The following is a 22,973-nucleotide window of genomic DNA, read 5'->3' as shown; positions in this document are numbered from 1 at the left end:
AAACATTTTCACAATCCCATTACATCAGTACCCAACCCCAGGCAGGCTTTGTGAACCCAAAAGCTCTCTCATTAACAATCGAGACAGCCAGTCACCCCAAGACACATCTTGCCAACACAACACTCCATTGTTAAACTCTCCGAGTTCCGCCCAGGTCTACATCTGAGGCAAGTGCTTCTCACACCAGGGCATGTGGCTACCATTGGACTCACCTGCTGTCGGTTGTTGGCAGTGTAAGGTAGCAATGTGGAGACATGGAACATTATCTCATATTCCTGGTACCTTGTGTAAAGGGAGTGTGTTCCAGTGGAGTCCGCTGCAAGCATAGAAATAGAGTGTTAGAGCGGCATAGACAGTGGGAGACCGAAGGGGTCAAGGATAAAGAAGGAGTGGTGATGAGAACGGAACGGAAGAGGTGAGACAAGAAAATGAGAAATGGGGGTAGGACAACAAGATTAAATGCACATACCCTAATAATCTTTTTAGCAGGTAATGGCTTTCCCAGAATTATTAAAGCTATTCGGGTAGTTACACATACACTTGCCTACATCCAGAGACCAGCGAGGAGATAGCAATCCACAGATAGGTCTCACCATTAAACATCTTGCGTAGCCCCACCATACACCCAAGGAATCACAGTTGCTGGGTTAGAATTATATAACAGAGAAAATGAATGTCAGACCAGGTGAATTTATTCCTTATGTTGAGATTGCAAGACTAATGAAAACGTTCTCTCTTTCACACTTGCCCCTATCATACTTGAAAGAAAAAAAGACCGCTTTGGTTGAATAATTCTCATAAGTCTTGAGAATCGAAGGCATGTAAGCTCCCTGGACAAGCACCCTAACAAGGGTGCACAAATAGTTTCATACCTTCCCTTGCTATGCTCCAGCATGGAGGCGATCTTTTCTATTTCCAGTGAGTCGATTAACCTCTGTGACCAATCTTCGCACTCTAGAACCCTGGTTCCCTCTCATGGTGCAGTGATACGTTGTCGATCCGTGCATCATGATAATGCTATCGGCTTTCCATGTAAGGAGAACAGGGGGTAAGTGTCTGTTGGGTAGACCCAGTAAAATATATGCTGGGGATCTCAGGATGGAGGTGTCAAATATATTATCAATTGCATCTAGCGCTGGCTACCAGGAGGAATGAAGCCTTGGACTTTGCCAAAGGAGGCGCCAGTGTACCTGGACTCCAAATCCCCGCCAGCCACCATCTGATGTACGAATATCAAATGCAAGTAGGTCTGCCGGGGTATGATACTAGTATAGCCTGATTTTACTAATTGCTTCTTTCCTGCCGAGCTCTTAGTTGTGGGGTACCTCCTAATAAACATTTCCTCCCATTCACCTTTGGTGAGAAGTCTCTCCAGATTTTTTCCCAATCAACTCTGGCAAGGTGACTTTTCGATTCAAGTCGAGTTCATCAGGTGATTATACATCTCAGATACCTTGTTTATCTCCACAGTTTGAAAGTACACATTTTTCAGATTGTATAACTGTGCTGCTAGAGTCGGGTTCGAGTAGTTGTTGAATGCCCAGGTGACATACATACCTGATAGCATCTATATTTCTATGATACAACCAAACCCAGTTCCTTCCTTATAGTATCAAAGGGTTTGATGTCATCAAACCGCTCACGCAGCCTAACTCGATGGTTGCATTTCACCCAATAAGGGCATTATAGTCCTTCGCAGGGCCGAAGTCGGGGTTATCTAGAGTGGGTGCTAGAGGAGAGGGAAAGCATGTACTTTCCAGCTTTCTAGTAACGCAATCCCATACATCCAGTGTATACCTAGTGACCACAGTGCAGACGATCACATTGTCTGCACAAACATCCTATCTTTCAGAAGTTTGTACCTGCAACGGTCTGATGTGTAAAGCACAATTCCTTCTCTTTCTCTGCTCTCCCTCACTCTATTAGGAATCACAGTTGTGCCACTTGGCAGTGACCCCAATTCGCCTTTGTTCGGTGATTGAGGTAATATCTGTTTCACAGTTCTAGCCTTTCTTCCTGACCATATAATATGGTCCAGATTTCCAAAGTTTGAGTGTGATTAGTGGCAGGGGTTGAAAATCAAAAATACTTTTTTGCACAGGATTGTCGTTTTGACTGCCACCAGTTTACCAAGACAGTAGAGTGCTCCCTAGCCCCTACTCCAAGATTACAACTCCTTCCTAATCGCTTGTTACAGCGGATGATATGATAGTTGGATGGATTCATGGCCGGGTGGAATGCTATTTGGTACCTTAAGCTCAGAAACTGATCGCTTGTAAAGGAAATGTTCAGTATTCGTGATTTCTGCATTTTAACCTGGAATACGAATGGCCTGTCATAGTCTTCTAGCAATATAATCAAAGGGTTATAGAGTCGACAGGATTTATTATAGACATCTGAACATCATCTGCATACATAGTCAGTTTGTATTCATCCCTCCCTGCTTTGACCCTTTTAATGAGTTAATCTCTTAGAAATCTCCCTGCCACCCGCTCCATAGAGGGGGCAAACAACAGTAGGGACAGAGGGCACCACTGTCTAGTCCCTCTCTTAGAGTCTCAAAGGGCCACAAACAGCACCCATTAACTCTGACAGAGGCAGTGGGTTGATTATTGCTGGACAACACCCACCTCTGGAATCTAGGCCTACCGCCAAAAGCTTTGAGTGTTTCATACATGAAGTGCCAGCTAACCCAGTCAAAGGCCTTTTCAGTGTTAAGCGAAATCAGTACAGGGTTCATCCGCGTTTGATGTATGTTCTCTATTACATGCAGGATTTTTAGTGCTGTCACTACAAATCTTCCCCAGTATCACGTCGGATTGATCTGGATCAAACCCACACAGGAAAACTGTCCCTAATTCATCCGCCAGCACATCTGTGAAGAGTTATGTGTCCACATTTAATAATGAGATAGGCTTGTATGAGCTTCATAACGTAAGCTCCTTGCCTGGTTAGGGAATAACTAATCATGGCTTCCATCATGAATTTTAGAAAGGTGCCGGAGTTGATTAGGTGAGAAAGAATTGAGGTTGGAACTCTGCAAAAGGTTGTGTTTAACATCACAGTGAACCCACCTCGCCCTGGAGATTTATTGGTTTTTAGTCTACCTATTCCTGAGATCGCTTCTTCTGCTTGTGGTGCCTGGGTTCAGAGGTGCCGCTGGGTGTTGTCAGGGGTGGAGATGTTGGAGTGGCTAAGATCCCAGGATCATTATGTGAGATGGTGCATGTGGAGCAGCAGATGGAATAAATAGGATTGTTGTTGAATCATCAAGGTAAACAGAGCCTTCTGCAGCAGGCCTTAAAGCCTGGAAAAGATGTGTGGCAATGTCATATTCAGGTGCCGGGACACGTAGTGGCAGCTGACCGTTAATGCTAACCAGATACACACTGGACCTTGACAGAGAAAAGAATGCTCCATATATGAACAAATGCTGTCGGATTACGACCGGCTTAGAAGCTACAAGAGAAGAGGGAGTTGGGTGCTCAAACTTGATCTTCCAGAAAAAGGAATTGATGGACGAAGATAGGCTGTTGACAGCTGTAAAACTGAAGAGAGAACTTCAATATCAAGGGGTGAGAATCCTACTATTCCCTAACCTGGCACCAGACACTATAAAGGAACCGAAGCTTTGAAGGTAGTTCAAAAAAGTTCACGGCACAAGGTGGTGAAGGCATGCCTAGCCTTTTTCCGTCTCACTTATAGAGGCACATGTCAGTAAGGATTGCATCTGCTGAGATTCAGAAAGAGTGGAGGACCTCCTACAGATGGCGAAGAAACTGAAAGGAGGGCAGAAAGATTTTGGCAAAGAAAGATAAGGATATGACTTATTTTCCCTGGGGTTGTGCAGATGATGAGCGGTGAATTTCTTTAGCATGACAAGGGCTAAATGTCCATTGAGGAGAAACTAGAAATGGGGGTGGTGCAGGCATGCAGGACTGTTTAGGAAGAAACAAGTGAGAGTTGTGTGTTCACTAACACGTTAACTCCGCTAATGAGGTATTGCAATGGACTTTAACTGAGCTTACCTCCTGTTTGTGAGCCTTTGTATTTAATACAAATAAAGCAAAATGTTTCAAACCACACTTTGTTGTGAAACTTAGACGGTGACTGCTGTGTCTTTCGATGGGAAGGTGGATAATTTGACTCACTTTTCTGTTGCCGTCAAAAGATGGAAACTTCTGCAGCGCTGCACGAGGCTCCTGACGCACCAGGTTTCACGTATGACTGTTCCGGAGGTGGCCAACAAAGATGTGATTGTTTGTTGTGGAAAGGTAGCCAACCCCCATGACGAACAATAATGTTTATCCTGGTCTGGGACAGAAGTCTGCTTGCAGGGTACATATAATGTAGTTAGTTTTGCTTCAGTGCTATAGTTCAGCACATTCAAGACTCTTACGTACAAATTTCTGGGCTATAGTAAGAGTGAAACCATTAGCAGAATGAGACTTCCTGAGCAGTGGGTGAAGAATGGACTCTCTGAAATTCATGGTTGTAGGCCTGGAGTTCAGGGATGAGTTGGTGACAGAGGCCAGAATAGAGGGCACAAGTGAAGTTTACGCACTTCGGAAAGGGAAAGGACATGCAATATTTTCATGCTATAGATAATTCTGAGGCGTGAAACTTGGAATCGGGTGCAAACTGTGCACCTGCTTATTGCACCTACATTTTGCAGCTCGATTGTGATCAAGGCCTACGTTCGGCTATTACACTGACTCGGGGTTTTTCTTGAGGTTCTGCTGTTCTGCTTTTGTTGATTGTGCATCATTTTCTAACTCGCTGTCATCTCTGGGATTTTATTTCTTTCAGTGTTCTATGTTCAGCTATTGTCTGATCTCTAACGCAATTCTTCCCTGTTACATTTTTGCACTTATTTCGTGTACAGACTACAATTGTCAAATAGTGCCTACAGACAGCACATCAAAAAACACTGCGTCACAAATATTATCACAAACTAAGTTACCCACTCACTGTGATGCAACTATCCTGGAAAATGACAGTTCTGATGTATTAAACAAGGAGTGTTTTTATTAGTTGGAAATAGAGTTGCAGGGGTGTCAGAGACCTCGACCCCCAGCCGCTAGTTTCACAAAAATCGAGACCCATGGTTGTACTCTTCATTGCATGTTTAAAGCTTGACTTCAGCAACATCACTGTGGGAATGGTTCCAGTACCACAGCTGTAACAATTGTACTTTTTACAAACAGTGCTTTCCCCTGGTATCAATAGTGCAGACAATGTCTCCCTTCGATGTGATTGCCTTGACTGTGCCTCCCTCAGCTGGAAGGGCTCCAAACACTGTCTTTCTCTGCTGTAATCACCGAAGAATGTCTCTCTTTTGTAACTAGCACTGATCTCTCTCTCTCTGTTGTAGTACCCATGAGTGTCCCTTGCCATAATTATGAAAATGTCTCTCTCTCTGCTGTGACTGACAGTGCCTCCATCTGCTGTAATAGACATGCTGTCTGCTCTGCTGTGACTGACAGTGTGCCTCTCTGCTGTAACAGACAAAGTGTCTGATCTGCTGTGACTGACAGTGTGCCTCTCTGCTGTAACAGACAAAGTGTCTGATCTGCTGTGACTGACAGTGTGCCTCTCTGCTGTAATAGACAAGGTGTCTGCTCTGCTGTGACTGACAGAGTGCCTCTCTGCTGTAACAGACAAAGTGTCTGATCTGCTGTGACTGACAGTGTGCCTCTCTGCTGTAACAGACAAGGTGTCTGATCTGCTGTGACTGACAGCGTGCCTCTCTGCTGTAACAGACAAAATGTCTGATCTGCTGTGACTGACAGCGTGCCTCTCTGCTGTAATAGACAAGGTGTCTGATCTACTGTGACTGACAGTGTGCCTCTCTGCTGTAATAGACAAAGTGTCTGATCTGCTGTGACTGACAGAGTGCCTCTCTGCTGTAACAGACAAAGTGTCTGATCTGCTGTGACTGACAGTGTGCCTCTCTGCTGTAGTTGACAAAGGGTCACCATCTGTTGTGTCTACTCATGCACAGCATCCCTCATGTTGAGTTTACTCATGCCAGGTTTGCCATGCTTTCTGTGCCCCTTGTAGTGATTCCTCTCTTGGCAGGCTACTGAATAACTTACTTTTGTTGTCCAGTTGTGCCCGGTACTTGTCAAAGCCCTTCAGCCGCACTTCTTCGCCCAATAGTTGCAGGAACTCCTCAAAGGCCGGCCCGGCCTGCTCGTTGTTGTACATCTCTTCCTCTGAGCTCTGGCCGGACTTGCAGTACATGATCCCAATCTTCCGCTGGAAGCTCAGCTGAATGAGGGAATCAAGAGTGGTAAACAACTTTGAAATGAAGTTGATCCAAGAACACTGGGTATCGAAGGAGTTGTCCGCAGCCCGGTCATGCAAGGACCTGCAAGCCGATGCACAGATCCCATAGTGAGATTTCTTATTGTAGGAATATCAAGCAATAGTCATACTATTCCCCCCTAATTCAACACCTATCATGTGCACCTCTCTTCTCACGGCAATAGCTCTGTTACTGAATGTTTCATAATCTCATCGAGATCTGGATAAATACATTAAATACGTCAACCGCGTGGCCACTGAATTAGTCAATTAATCAAATGCTTTGGTTATTGACGTGTGAGTCAACCCTTAAAACTACTATTTGCTTCATCCAGTTCCTCTCACTGGATCAAATAACTGATATGTATTTATTAAATGTTTATGTCCTGCGGTGCGTTTTTTTTTTTATTAATGGATACAGTTAACAAACGTGTTGTCTTTGAAATATTTCCAAAATATGCCCTGAAGCTTTAATTAGAAACATGTTAGTGAAACCATTAAGTATGAGTATGTGAGTTGGTGCACATATTTAAACAATGTGCTCCTAAGAACATAAACACTTTTATTTCACTTTTTAAGGGCTTTAGCTTTCAACCTTCCTCGTGGCTCCCTGTTGAATGAGGTTAAATATATGTTGTTGCAATAGGCACCAAACTAGCACAAATATCCAACTGCATACGCACATATATAGACATATCTGCTGCGAGGGTTGTCCATCACCAGTACTGTAGAGCCAAAAAAGCAGACCACCAAATGATCAGGCATGGAATAACTGAAGAGATGTGTCACACACTTCTGGACAATTCAGAGGACTTCAATATAGTATACCACCACAGATCCAAAATATCTTTACTCTGTGCCCGCTTCTTTTCATCTCACACTGACAATCAGCTATGGGATGATAATAACAATGCTCATCCCAGCAGATCTCCCAAATTCTCTCTCCCGCCAAACATCTGGACCAGAACTCTACACAAAATCTCAAATTGAACAATGCAGTGCAGTAAAGCTAAGGAGACTATAATCATAAGAAATAACACAAAGGGACCTGCAGAGATGTACAAAGCTACCAGCATACAGAAAACTTTAAGATGTTCTTCAATATAATCTCTTCAATTGCTGCAACTTTAACCACTAACACTTGCCCTCTTGTCCTGAAGCTGTTCTCGACACACAGTTCCTGTCTCTCACACTTCATCATCCACCACACTGCTTTGCGCTGTATTGCATAACCCGATCACTGCACCTCGGTGGTCATCATGCACGACATGGAAACACTTCCCACATAGGAGCAAAACAAAGACAACAGACACCCACACACCCTGCAGAGTGTAGCATGCTACCCATGTATGTAAGCACCTCAGAGCCCCCATATAGGGGTAGTAAGCGCTAAATAAATCCTGCAATACAATACATTATCTGCACTATTGAGAACAATAGAATTTGATGCTAGAATTCACCGTTTCATGCCTTGTGCTCTGACTCTCTTCAAAGTACTGGGTACATAAAGAACAAGTTACTTACCTTCAGTAAAGCTCTTTCTGGTAGAGACTGTATCTAGCCACAGATTCATCACCACTTGAATATTCCACAGACATCATACTGGGTCTGGAAAATGTACCACTGTACCTCTGCGTGCTGGAAGGTGGTACCGTGGGACTCCGTACTGATGCCATTCTGCTACGGAAGTGACATGCGGGGCCTTTATAGGCGCAATTCATGCGAGCTGATGACAGTTGATTTCAAGACTGTCTACAACCCCAGATTCCTAGACTTGGTAACTTATTAATGGGTACAGCCCAGGCACAGAACAGGGAGGATGGAAGGGTCGGTGAGGAATCGGGGGGCTAGATAGTCTCTTCATGAAAGAGCACTACTGAAAATGAGTAACTTGTTCTTCTGATAGAGACTTGTAGCCACAGATTCCTCTCCTTTTAATTATGTATTTGGAGGTGGTCCTGTGAATGGACTCAAACAGAAAGTCTTGCAGGACCAAGTGGGCAAGGTACCCTTCTCAGCAGTCTATACTGTCCAATCAATAGTGCTTCGTGAATGTGGGAGGGGGTGCCCACATAGCTGCCTAACATATGTCTCGGACATGGACTCTGCGCATTAAAACAGTGGTATTAGACTTGGCCCTGGTAGAATGGGCGACGCAGCCCTCCTGGAGGCTGCTTCTTTGTCAGTGCGTAGCAGACCTTACTGCAGAGCCCAATCCAAATTGAGATGGTACGCTTCTGCAAAGCCTTGTTTTTTTTTCACTCCGGTTAACCCCACAAAGAGCTGCTCATCCAAACAGTGGTCTTTTGTAAGAAAGATGTAGAAGTTGATGTAGAAGCTGAGCGCACCTTCGGGGTCTAAGTGATGGAGTCTCTCTTTCTTAGAGGAGTGAGGCGGAGAATAGAATGCTGGCAGGGTGATGGTTTGACTAACATGGAACAGCGTCACAACTTTTGCTAGATAGTATGCCCTAGTTCGCAGAACCAACTTAGTGAAGAAGAAGGTGGTTTATGGTGGATGAACACACAGATCCTGACGCTCACTCACATGGGCTGAGGTGATGGCAACCAGGAACACAGTTTTGATGGTGAGAAACCATAAAGGAAAGCTGTGGAGCAGCTCAAATGGAGTGCACATTAAATATCTTTAGGACGAGACTGAGGTCCCATTAGGGCTTCACAAATGGAGGAGGGGGAAACGTATTGCAGTCCTTTCAAAAAGCGCATTTCAACTGGTGATTTAAATAAAAAGGACTGATGAGGCAAGTGTAGGAAGCTCAAGTGGCTAAAAGATAACCCTTTACTGTGCCCAGAGCAAACCTTGCCTGGCAAGAGAGACCAAATAACAAAAATTCACAGGCGTATACAATTTTCATTGAGGGATGCCAAGATGACATCAGCTACCTTCAGAGGAAGGTTCAAGGTGATCAGCTGTCACCGCTCAATCTCCACGCATGAAGGTCGAGGTTGCAGAGGCGTGTGGAGAACTCAACCTTCCGGCTGAGACAGCAGATTCTCCTGGAGGAGCAGCCTGATTGGAGGGCAGATGCTCAAGCCCAAGAATTCTGGATACCATACTCTCTATGTGTCAGCAGCCACTAGGACGATTTTGGCTCAGTACGACCTGATCTTCTTGAAAACTCGGGACAGGATTGGTATTGGCGGGAAGACATATAGGACTCCTGAATTCCCCTCGAAGAGGAATGCGTCTCCGAGTAAGAGAACCATTGGAAACTTCAAAATGCAGAAGTGGTGTCATTGCGTTTTCTCAGCGGTGGCAAACAGATCAAGACAAGGTTCTCCTTATTCGTGGAAGAGACCTTGCGCCACCTCCGGGTGTAACTGTTACTCATGAACCATTAGGCACTGGCGGCTCAGTTAATCTGTCCTAGCTTTCAATGAGCCTGCCAGGTGGTTAACCACCAGTAAGATTTCCTGGTGGTCCAGCCATTTCCAGGGCGCAAGTCTTCCTGGCACAGGGTGCGTGACCGCACCCCATTCAGTACTAACCTCCCACTGATGGATGGCAGGAAGGCTTTAAGCACCAAGCGAACGACCCTCAACTTCAGAAAGTTGATATGAAGCTGGGACTCTGCCAGGGACCAGAGGCCTCTGCTCTCAACCTCCCCCGAGTGGCTGACCCAGACCAAAAGCGACACATCGGTCACGACTGTCAGCTTTGAGTGAGGAAGGGAGAGGGGTCTGCTACTTTCCCAGTCACAATCTAGTAGAAAACATTGCCGATCCATCGTCATCTCTTCTGAAATCTGTACGTTGTCGGAGAGGTCGCATTGATGTTGGCCCACTGGGACTCTCAGATCCCACTTAAGATCCTGCATATGCCACCTGGTGTGCTTGACCAGAAGCATACAGGAGGCCCTCAGTCCCAGCAGCATCAGAGTAAACCTCACTGAAATCCAGGACACAGGCTGAAAGATTGGGATCATAGCCTGAAAGTCCTGGACTCTGTTTTCAAGGACAGAGGGGCACGAAACCAAACAATGTCCATAACAGCTCAGATTAAAGGGTGCATCTGGGAAGGAGTCAGGTGTGACTTTGGCACGTTTATAGTGAACGCCAAAGATTACAGAAGGTTTGCCGTACTCTAGAGGTGGTTGATGACTACCTGGGGCGAGCCAGCCAATGACCAAGGTAGGGGTAGTCTGCTGACCTCAGAAGGGATGCTGCCACCATTCCTATCACTTTTGTGAATACCTGAGAGGTGCTGGCGAAACCAAAGGGGAGCACAGCGAATTGAATATGCTCCTCTCCCACCATGAATTGCAGGTAGCACCGATGGACCTGAAGGACGAGTATATGGAAATAGGTGTCCCGCAGGTCCAACGCCACCATCCAGTCTCCAGGGTCGGGGGCAGACAAGACCTTGGCCAGGGTGACCTCTGTCCTTCTTGGGCACCAGAATGTAGTGGGAATAACAACCATATCTTACTGCTGGGGCTGGCACCCTTTCAAGAGCCCCTTAGGCCATAAGGGCTTGCACTTCCTGCTGCAAAATGGAGAGATGGTCCTCCATCACCCGTTGGGCAGAAGGTACAAGGCGCAGCTTGGGCAAAAGGAAGGGTAAGGCGTAGCCTTTGCGAATAATTGTAGTGCCCACCTGTCCGATGTGGTCACTTGCCAAACCGGATAGAATCTGTGAATTCTACATCCCATCGGGTGGCTTTGACTCTGTAAGAGCACCCTAAGGAGTTCTGGCAGGCGGGGCAGCAGAGTGGGGATGGTGGGCTGAGAGGCATGCTAACCTTGGCCACAGGGGCACTGCTCACCACAGCCTCTCCTGCAAACCTGCTGGGTTCCCTGCTGGGGTGGGACTGGCTGGCGGTAAAGAATGTCTAGTCCGAAGCTACAAAAGGAATGCTAGAATTGTTGCTGGCAAGGATGGGTAGAGAGACCCAGAGAGTGAGGGTTAGCCCTACTTTCCTTGAAAAGTTATTGGGCAGAATGGGCAGAATCAGCCATGTCTCTGAGTCCCATTGAAAGACTTGTCCATCAGGGAGGACTGGACATCTTCCGAGACCCCAGTTGATCAGAGTCACTCATGGTGACGAATGGCAATACTAGTACCTATAGCCCCCACCCCCCCAACAGAGTCGATGATGTCCAAGCCACAACTAATTGTGAACTTGGCCTAATCATGACATTCAAAAATTGACTGTGAAAGAGCAGGGCGAAGGTCATGCAGAACACCAGGGAGGACTTGTGCAACGAGTCACAAAGTGTAGGTGTTGTATGATGTTGAGGTGGGAGACTGTGTCAAATGCTGTTGAGAGGTCCAGCAGGATGAGGGTCGCCATATCTCCTTTGTCCAGAGTCATGCATATGTCATCCTTTGCAGCGATGAGGGTTGTTTTCATGCTGTGGTTGGGTCTGAAACCAGACTGAGTGGGTGTTGAGGAGTTGATGGTCATTGAGGTATTCAGTGAGGTGTCTATTGATGATTTTCTCCAAGACATTGTCTGGGAATGGTAGCAGGAAGATCATTCTATAGTTGGCAAGCCATGAATAGTCCACAGATGTTTTCTTCATCAATGGGAGAACAGCTGTGCATTTCAAAGCATCTGGGAAGGTCGCGTAAGAGGTAGCGGCATCCAGAATGGGTGTGAGCAAGGTGCTGATGGGTTGCAGTCCTCAGGAGAAGGCGTATCCTATGGGGCCTCTGAGTGGATTGACCTTATGGCGGCAGTGGCTACTTCTGGGTTGACTTCAACCCCACCACGGACTGAAGCCCGGGGTGGCTACAGGCATGATGTGAGACTTACTTGCCAACATGAGGATACACACCTCTGCAGACTCCGTTTTGTGTATTTGAGGGAAGCTTTCACAGATAGTGCACAATGTTCTGTGTGAGGTGCTTGCACTGCTGCTATGTAGCCAATACCGGTTCTCTATTCTGTCTGTGTATGTTGAGGTGGAGGCGAGATATTCCTCTCCTGCTGCCTACACTGTATCTTATGAGTCCATACAAGTGACAGAAGTGTGATACACTAATGCTAGTTGGGTGCAGCATGACAGGGTGTGTTCTGTGTGTGCGGGAACTATTGATGCCGATCTGGTGCCTGTTCCCCGTGTCTTACTGAGGCTGAGAAGACCTTTAAATTATACAAAGCCAAAACCATTAGCATGGTCAATAATTGGTTTTCTTTTTCGCACCGCAACTAATGTGAGATAATCCATGGCACGCGTACGGGCATTACTCTTACAGGCACAATATGCAAAAGTGGTGTTGTTATTTCCGCTGAAACATGTTTCCTGCTGGGTCACAATGTGTGAGGTAGGCACTGTTTCTCGAGTGGTACGAGGGCCGATGTGCAGAGGATAGTATCCCCCTGCCCCTGTGTGCAACCTTTCGATGCTCCGGAAACAGAAAGGCACCTCTCTCCTCCACGGCCCTGACTCCCCTATGGACAGGAAAGGAGGCTGCTGCGTGTTTGTTCGATAAATATATTTCGCCCGTACCGACACAAGCCAGCGACCTATACATGCACAGTAGGCCTGGATTTGCATATGGACGTTTCTCTGGGCGCTGCAGTGACCTCGCATGTGTTTATCTCTCCCGCCCACCCTGCAGCTCAGCTGCATGTCGGAGCAGTGCATGGGCAGATGGCTCGGTGCCTTTCTTGAGTGAGCAGATAAGGCCCGGGCTGGGCCTGGATGCTAATGCATCACTGACGGTGCCAGCTGAGCTCAGTGGCTGCGCGAAGATAAGCTGTCAGGGGCCGGGCCCCCGGGGGCCTTTCACAGCACTCTGAGCTTCGCGTCCGCCCCAATTAATTGTGTGTAATGGCAGCTCTGGCCTGTCCTTCTCTGGACTGCTGGGCGAGCTGGAGCGTTGCCTGACTCGGCCATTGGGAAGGCGGATGCGAGGGGTGAGAGGAGGGGTGCGGGTGCGGGCTCAAAGCATCTTTGAGGAGTCTCTTCTGGATAGATGCGTGGCGGAGGGTGGGTGAGGGTTCTCTGGCGGCGTAAACATGGTGGCATCCCTCTGAAGGGGCGCTACATGGCAGCTGAGAGAAGGGTGGTGAGGGTAGGCGAGGGGCTGTTTGACATACAAGAGGGGAAGAACCTGCCAACTCGGGCATGGCACCTCTCGACCAGGGGAACTGGGGCTTGGGGAGTTTGCAGCAGACACATCGAGCACTGCTCCGAGGCTTGGGGTTGCGCGAACTTAAAAAACACATTACACCCTCTGCCCCAATGGTGTCAGACAAAGGGAAGAAGCCAAAAAGAAAATGGCGGCCAGGAAATGGTTAGATGGACATTTCACTCTTTAGGTAGGCTGGCAAACAGAAAACTCTCCCCACAAGGGCTTATAAATGGCTTAGCCTATGAGGGTGTGGTCGGAGAGGGTGAATTTGTATTGTTTAAAGCGTAAAAGCGAACAATTGGGGCATATAAACCAGTTTATGGTAACTGTGTGAGGCTAGCACTCCACCCTAAGAGAGGACATGTGGGCACAGATGAAGGCAGTGATAGATACGGTGGAATGAAAGGGGAGCTGTGACATGATTGAAAATGACAGGGGTAGAAAAGGTGACCGCAAGAAGAGAGGTGAGTGAGAAATTCTAAAGGGTTTGTGTACATTTATCATTAAGAGAGGAGTTTAACAGACAGAATTGAGAGAAAGAGTAGAACGTTTAGGAAAAGCAGGATGTCATGGACAAAGGCGAGACAGAGAAACTCCTCACGGTAGGGTTTACATAGGTGTAGGAATGCCACCCAAGGAGTCATTATATGAGTTTATTGTTAGTTTTGGTTGCTTCTGATAGGGAAAGGATATTGGTACCAACATCCTCTGCATGGGATGGGAAAGGTGTATGGCCCCGTCTTTTAATTTTCTGGACTAGCCCTCTGTTTTCCTCCAGTGGGTGCAACACTCGTGTAATCCCACTGAATCCCCTGTTTGTTATTGAGACCGAGGACTCTTGGTTCTCTTCCTCTTTCTCTACAAAGTTGTGCTCTGATGATCGAGGGGCACCCAAGGCCCAGGGCTATGCCATTGCAGCAATTACTAGTGGTAAGAACTTTTTACTTCTATCCTTGTGGGGTAAATGCCTATTGGCTTCCCTAGCTAAAGATTTGCCAAGTGCCACTAACTGGGCTCCCTTACATTTCTTAAGTATGGGAGAAGACCTGAAACTGTGTACGTTTGCAGCAACGTCCCGTGCAGGTAAGAGCGGTGGTGGGGAGCGTGGGTTGGCGGATTTTGACAGACGACGACAAGGGAAAATGATTTATTAATTTAATTTTCCCTTGTGGTTGTATGTCGAATCCCCCACCCAACCCAGCCTCACCGTTCTTACCTCCATGGGCCGCTACTGTACGTTTGTAATGCTTTGCATAGAATGAATGGTGGAATCCATTTGGACACCAAGTGCGTGAACAAAATTATGGTGTCTTTGTGGAAATTTAGCGTGCAAACTGAACATTATCTGCGCCATCTTGCCTCTCCCCAGCGCCACGCACAACGAATGCACGGCCGCCATTTTAGGCACCCCGCTCTCTCCCCGCTCACTCTCGACCGCCAGCGTTTTCCCTTGGCGCTGCAAGCATCCCCCGCGCGCCGGCCACCCCCGCTCTCTCATACAGGCCATAAACCCTCACCTTCTGCGCGACCCTGCTACGGAACCACTTCCAACCGACAACCCATACATGGTCATGCCTCTCCTTTGATAACCCCCTTCCTCTGCGCCCCATTGTCTGAACTGGTCCCAGGCCATCACCTAGCCCTGCGGATGCAGTTTACTGCCCCTACTGTAAGGGAAACACCCCACATCAAAGGGATTACAGTAGATCAAAGCCCCTACCCCCTGAGACCCGGCCAGTTGCACACACCCCCGGGAATTAGCGGAATTCCCTACTGCGCGATAGCCATCTCCCACTGCGGGTAGGGTGGGAACTTCTACTGTATCTATGTGTGGGATCGGATCTGAGCCGGGGCTTCAGGGGATGTTCTTTCAGGCATCAAGGGAATCTCAAGAATGTACTATGTGTAATAAAGCAATAAACCAGTGTATAAGAGACCAGGTCTCAGAGATGCAGTTAGAGCACCTCGTGACGATACCTTGCTGTCTGATCTGATGTGTTCTGCTCCGACGGAATAAAACTTTGTTTCCTGCCTTCCAGTCTCCGGCGCCTGCCTCTTTTATTGGTAAATTATCGAGTGGTATGAGAGGCGATTACCGCCGGGCAAATACTTGAAAGATTATCAACTGAAACTGCCGCTACCATTTAACAATTGGCGTCCCAAACGTGGGGCCCATCAGCGACACGTGGATCCAGTGGGAGAGGTCCCGACGACAGAGTGAACGACTGCAACGATCGGGAGAGCTCCTGCCCAATAGACCCTCGTCTGGCAGCCGATCATCCGAACTTCACTGGTTCCGAGCAGACCTCTCTCGAGTGATCTACGGTCCTGACTGGGAACCATCAGGAGTGCCGCGGCAAATACGGAGAATAGAGGACGATCGGGCGCTGGAGGCGGAAGACGAGAAACTGTCCACGCGGTCCGGGTAAGGTCGTGAAATACGACAAAAGTGCGAAATAATTGATTGATTGTTTGAATACTAGTATTGCTCATTGATTGTGCTCATTGATTGTTCTCTTTGAGATATTCGCTGTCTACAAACGGGGAGGAGTAGAAATACTCTCTCTCTCTCCCTTTGCAGATGGTGAAGGGTAGGTAACGCAGACTTTTGTCCCCGTTGAAACCCGTCGTGCCTATCTTTATCTCCCCATTGATTGATTGTCCGAACATTGATTGTTTTGAAGAATAGTACTTTTTGAGATATTCTCTGTTTGCAAATAACGTAGAATAGGAATATTCTGTCTAGTCTTTGCAAATAGTGAAGGGTAGGTAACGCAGACTTTTGTCCCCGTTGAAACCCGTCGTGCCTATCTTTATCTCCCCATTGATTGATTGATTGATTGTCCGAACACTAGTTGTTCGATATTGGTTCTTTGGAGGTATTCTCTGCTTACAAATAACGAAGAATAGAGATATTCTGTCTAGTCTTTGCAAGCAGTGAAAAGATAGGTAGTGCTGACTTTTGTCCCCGTTGAAACCCGTCATGCCTATCTTCTCCCCACTGATTGGTAGTTGGTTCTGCCCGGACCGCTTATTAGAGGTGAACCATCCGGCTCCACTGGAAGGCACCCCTAATAAGGACATGTTCACTAAATATGGACTAGTCGCCGTAGCTTATAGCAAGCTGTGGCATAAATATACCAAGAAGGACCCCGAAAGTCAGTGGCCACTGATGGGATCCTTCGACGACCGCAAGATAGAAGCGCTAGAAGTAGCTCTGCGTAGCAATAAGACGACGCCTACTATGCTTGACAGTATTGGCATGTGGCGCAAAGAAGCGACGCAACGGAAAAAGAGGGAAGAAGTAAAAGCAGAAAAGGAATTACGAAAGGCAGCTCACCTAGCCGCTAAAAAGTTAGAAGAAGACATAAAGGAGAGAAGGGAAACTAAACTAAGACAGGAGCCCGAAACCTCAGGCCAGTACGCTGTTAGGACCCCTTCTTTGCTCTACCCTGTATTGTCCTCCAAGCAGCAAACGAATGACGAATTACTGTTAGGTCCCCCGACCATTTACATGCCCCCTCCGTATGCACCCTCCCAATCGGTAGTGCAACACCCACAACCCCCGAACACGAACGAAAGCAGTACAGGGGCCTCGGCCCTCACGGCCTCCGCGCCGGCTGAGCCTCTTGTACTGAACCTAACGTCGACTACAACGCTAGACGACCATGAGATAGGAAAGAAAGAGTCCACCAGAATGAATCGGTTAACTAAAGATGAACGAGCAGGAATTGACAAGATAGTAGGGACGCTGGTGGAGCGAAAAGAAAGTGAGGAGTATATAACGGACGTGTATAAATCGTATGCCGACAGCCGCAGACGACACTTCGTCGTACGGCTCTGTTATCACACCCTGAATACATATGAGGATAGGTACCACGATAAAGGTCCCGAAGTTCTAGCGGCCCTATATAGGAAGGTAGACATTGGGGAAGAAAGAGAGGGCGATGTAACGAACCTCTTCACTCGTACACTCGAGGTCTACCGACACCTTAAAGAACATGGACAGACATCCAAAACAGAAACCCCCATAGCAACTAAGCCCCAGGGAGGAAGGGCCGATGCCATGATGCCCATTAAAGAAGCTGCCCCCTATTGGGTCCCCCCACGGGGTCAGGGAACGCACGACGACATCAACCACCAAGATGCGAAGGGAAGGGTTGTATATAACTGGGTCTACCAGCCGTGGGACCGGCAAGATATTTTGACCTTTAGAAAGACCCTACCCGACTTGAGAAAGAACCCGACTGCCTTCTACACTGAATTAGGCACAGCCTTAGGCTCAACGATAATGACGTTAGCAGATATCGACTTGTTCTTTGGGCTATGTCTGCCGGCTGATGTGTGGAAACAAATCCGGAAAGTTGACCACGCTGAGCCGTTCGGATATACCTGGGTACAACTCGATACCATAGATAAACAGCGAGAACCTGGACAGAAACCCCCGAAAGCCATCTTAGAGCTCCCAGACAAGATTGTACAAAAGCTGAAGACTTTAATCCCAGAAAGAAAGGTAGACTGGTCGATAGTGACGGCTTGCCGCCAGAAACCCCAGGAGGATGTGTCTGAATACTTCTCCCGATTCGAGACTGTGTTTTCCGATTACAGTGGCCAAGACATGACCACCGCAACCGGACACCACCTCTTTGTCCAGAATTATGTAAAGGGTCTGTCTCAAGAAGTCTCCCAGAAGCTACAGACCAGCGAGAGTAGTTGGGCAGCCTCCAAACCCGCAGCAATTCTCCAGATGGCCCAATACTACGAAAATCAGAAGAACGAGAACGATAGGGCGTCAGAGAAGAAGAAAAAGGAATTAAAGGAGAGGGTGATGATAGCGCAGTTGCAAGGGGTGACCATAGGAAGGGAACCCCCAAAAGAGAATTACCAACCAACCGCCCCTAGAAAGCTACCCCCTAGAGACCATACACCTACACCCTACAACGGACGGAGAGACTTAGATGGAAATCAATGTGCGTTCTGTAGAGGGTTCGGACACTGGAAATCCCAGTGCCCGGTCCTTCTGGAAACAAACAAGAATAGGGACCCCAGAGACGCAGCATACGACCACAGAAATAGAGGACAGGGACGAGGGCACACGAACAACACCATCAACGACAGGCCAGGCAGACCAAACACCTTTGATCGCCCCCGCCAAAACCAGTGTCAGCAGTCCGACTATGAGAGCACTCATGACTTCGCATAGGACCGCCAGGGGCAAGGGAGGGATCCAGTCGAACTCCGTGTTGACCAGCAAGGTCCTTACGTCACCGCTAAGGTCTTGGGCACAAAATCTCCATTCCTGGTAGATACTGGGGCGACACGTAGTGCGTTATCTAAACGACTGATTCCTAGGGCACCCTTGTCTGGCTCACACGTGACCTCAATAGGCTTTGACGGAACGCCCTCCACTAACCCCTTATCAGCACCAATCTCCTTTGACTTAGAAGATAACACCACTGACACGACCTTTCTGCTCTCCTCCAACACCCCCGATGCTATTATGGGACTTGATTTGCTAAAACATTTTCGAGCCACTATCAGATGCTCCCCAGACGGAGTTCGAGTCATCCTACACGATAACCCAGATCTGTCCAGACCCTGTCACACTCGGCGTATGCTCTCTATAACCGATGCTGATATGTCCCTACTCGACACATTACCTTCACATCTATGGGCTAAAACCGACTCAGATGTAGGGCGCATGGTGATCGACCCGGTACACATAACCGTCCGACCGGACGCAGTGCTCCCAAAGCTTCCACAGTATCGGATATCACCCGAAGGCGAGAGGGCATTGGTGGAAATCATCGAGTCCCTGGTCGAGGCAGGAGTGGTAGAAGAAGTAGTGAGTAATGTTTGCAACAGCCCTATCCTACCCATTGTAAAGAAGCAAGGCGAGGGGGATGAGAAAGCCTACCGTTTCATTGTTGACTTGCGAGAGGTTAACAAAGTAGTCATACCCCAGTACCCCGTAGTCTCAGACATCACCACCATCCTCACCCTGATTCCATCCACCGCCACCATCTTTACTGTTATTGACATCAAGAACGCATTCTTTTCCATCCCCATCCACCCAGACAGCCGCTACCTGTTCGGCTTCACTTTAAAAGCCCGTTCGTACAGATTCTGCAGGGCACCCCAGGGCTACACTGAGAGTCCCAGTATTTACAGCCAAGCCCTCAAGAGGCAACTGGATGCAGTCCAACTGCCCGATGGAGTGGTATTGATACAGTACGTCGATGACATTCTTTTGGCGGCCGACACCACTCCTCTTGCCGTCACAGCCACCATTCACCTCCTCCGCTTCCTTGCGGAGAACGGTCACAAGGTCTCCAGAAAGAAATTGCAATTCTGCCAGCCCCAGGTAACTTATCTAGGCCACCTACTATTCAAAGACGGGAGGAAACTTACCCCTGACCGAATTCAAACCATCCTAGAAACCCCTGTTCCCAAAACTCAGAAGCAAGTACGATCCCTAGTGGGCCTCACTTCCTTTTGTCGACAGTGGTTGCCAAACTTCAGTCTCACCATAAAGCCTCTGCTTTCCCTGCTGGCTAAGGATGTCCCCTTCCCCCTCCCCTGGACACCCGAATGCCAATCCTCCTTCAAAGAATTACGAGACGCCCTCTGCTCGGCCCCAGTCCTAGGAACCCCAGACTACACTAAACCTTTCTCCCTCTACACCCACGAAAGGGAGGGATGTGCGTTGTCTGTCCTAACCCAGTCCATAGGTCCTAAGCAACGCCCTTGTGCCTACTTCTCTGCCACTCTCGACCCCGTAGCCAGAGCCTTGCCCGCCTGCCTTCGAGCAGTAGCCGCCGCTGCTGTCTCTATCCGACAAAGTGAGGGGATCGTGCTCTCGAACCCCCTCACAGTATTGGTACCCCATGCTGTTGATACCCTCCTGAACCAAACCAAGACTCAACACCTGACTAGCGCACGACTGACTGGGTATGAACTGACTCTGCTTGCACCCCATATCACATTGAAACGATGCACCACTCTGAATCCAGCTACTCTACTACCTCTCCCTGACGCTGACCCCAATGCATCCCCTATACATGACTGCGTGACCCTCACCGACGAACAAACCAAGAGTAGGGTTGACCTCCGGGATACTGCCTTCCCGGACCCTGACGGAGAACTGTGGGTGGATGGCTCATGCATCAAGCTCCCTGATGGCACCACCTCAGCTGCCTATGCAGTCACCACAGCTCGAACAGTCGTTGAGACAGCCCGCATCACACAGCGATCCGCACAGGCGGCTGAACTAATTGCCCTCACACGAGCCTGCATCCTGGCAGCAGGGACAACCGCAAACATTTACACAGACAGTCAGTATGCCTTTGGGGTAGTTCACCACTTCGGGCTCTTATGGAAGGAGAGGGGATTCTTGACTTCTCATGGCACACCCATCCTGCATGGAGACCTAGTCTCTGCCCTGACCGAAGCAGTCCTCCTCCCCACACGGTTAGCTGTGATCAAATGCCAGGCACACAAGAAGGTGACAGACATTATAGGTCAGGGAAATGCACTAGCTGACATTACTGCCCGAACCACAGCCGAGAATAGGTCCACGACCCGTATGTACGTGACCAGGTCACAAACTGAGAAATGGAAGGATGCTAGGGAAACGATTAGGGATATCCAACTAGCCAGCACACCACACGAATTAACTGAATGGGCCCGGGTAGGATTGAAGGACGATGACGGTTGTTGGCGAACTAAAGACTCGAACAAATGGCTGCTACCCGACTCATACTTGATCCCCATGCTGACCATGGCACACTCCCCCGCACACATAGGGTCTGCCCCCATGATCGAACTCATCTCCAAAGTCTGGCACAACGACAGAATACCAGACTCAGCCAAACGTCTGGTCCAACAATGCCTAGTATGCCTCCAACACAACCCTGGGAAAGGAACTGCTGTACCCCGGGGAGGGTTTGGGGTCCCCAATCACCCCTTTGAAGTCCTACAAATGGACTACGTCCAGCTAGAAAGGTGCCAAGGTTTAAAGTATGTGCTTGTCGTTGTATGTGCCTTCAGCAAGTGGGTGGAAGCCTACCCGACCCATGATAACACCGCTATGACTACCGCAAAAGTACTACTGAAGGAATTCTTCCCCCGATACGGCCTTTGTCGAATTTTGTGGAGCGACAATGGCCCCCACTTCGTAGCCGAAGTTATCCAACTCATCTTAAAAGGGTTGGGTGTAAAACAGAAGTTCCATGCGGTCTTCCATCCCCAATCTGCAGGCCTGGTTGAGCGACACAATGCCACATTGAAGCTTAAGATAGCAAAAATAGTCGCCACCACAGGACTAAGATGGCCAGACGCTCTCCCACTAGCATTGCTATCAATGCGTTCCACCCCCACCAAACACCACTTAACCCCCTACGAGGTCGTCTTTGGGCGGCCCATGAACCTTTGGACTGCACCAAAACCATCATCCATCCACGACGTCCCGGACGTCCTCATGTCTGACTATTTGTATAACCTAACTAAGACGTTGTCTGTTATCCACCAGCAGGTGCTGCACGCCATTCCCGATGTTTCCAGGGGCCCGGGACACGACATCCAACCCGGTGACTTCGTCTTAGTGCGTAACTTCCAGCGCACCAAGAGTCTGGAGCCCCGGTGGACGGGCCCCCTGCAAGTCCTGATCACCACCCGAACAGCTCTTCGAGTGGAGGGGAAACGCAATTGGCTGCATGCACACCACTGCAAGAAGGTATCACCGACCCTGACAACCACGGACAACATCACCACCCAAGAGGAACTACTGGACAAAGACCGACCATCCCTGAACCGCGGCCCGGATACAGAGACACTTGAGTTGATTGAATATCCCGATCCCACTGTGCCATCCAAAGAAGGGTATAACTTGCGACGAAAGGAGAGAACTTCGGCTAAGCAGACCACAGGCTAAGTGGAAATCTCAGAACGGTAGCCTAGTCACCTAAAAGGCCACCAGGAGAGAAACTAAAACAAAGTCTGTGGTTCTGCCCGCTACCGAGTCTCTTGAAGGTGATGGAAGCGCCCGACATGAAGATGATGGAAGCAACCGGACGTCCGAAGATCCACTACAGAAACCCAAAGACTGACCGAATGCACAGCTTAAAGACTATTGCACTTTTCATTACCCTTCTCTTTTGCCTTCTCCTCATGGTCACCTTCTGGATCATGGAGGAGAGCACACCCGCTCATAAGACATTACTGACCACCGTTCAACCTACCACCACGAAAGAACATCATCTGATCTCGCTTTCACCCCAACTCCGAGAAAGGCGTAAGGAGTTCTGGAATAACTCTTTTGTGCAGTTGCTCCACCAACACAATCTTGCTACCAACGCCACTAATTGCTGGATCTGTGGACTGCTACCACATGCCACTGGACACTCTATCCCTTTCATCCCTTCACCTTTTTCTGTCCATGGTTCCTGCCTCGCCTGGCTAATCCTCCTGCAAGAAAGCTACAAGGACAATGCCACTTCCGGCAGAACCATGTCACACTTTTACCATGGGTTCTGGCTGAACAAAACTGGAAGAACTTCTGC

At 48.5% G+C, this 22,973-nt stretch overlaps 1 protein-coding gene across 2 annotated transcripts in view; it reads right to left on the bottom strand.

Annotated features, from left to right (window-relative positions):
- The window catches only part of SIPA1 (signal-induced proliferation-associated 1), a 229,611-nt gene that overhangs the window by 65,243 nt on the left and 141,395 nt on the right, over positions 1-22,973 (bottom strand). For both annotated transcript variants that reach the window (XM_085625838.1, XM_085625839.1), the window contains exons 5-6: positions 6,099-6,273; positions 213-316 (exon numbers count right to left, since the gene is read on the bottom strand). In XM_085625838.1, the coding sequence (XP_085481964.1) occupies positions 213-316; positions 6,099-6,273 (279 nt within the window). The remainder of the gene's footprint in view (positions 1-212; positions 317-6,098; positions 6,274-22,973) is intronic.

This window comes from Triturus cristatus, chromosome 9 (genome assembly GCF_964204655.1).
Source record: "Triturus cristatus chromosome 9, aTriCri1.1, whole genome shotgun sequence".
Classification (NCBI taxonomy): Eukaryota; Metazoa; Chordata; class Amphibia; order Caudata; family Salamandridae; genus Triturus; species Triturus cristatus.
This window is presented reverse-complemented; position numbering and strand designations above follow the sequence as displayed.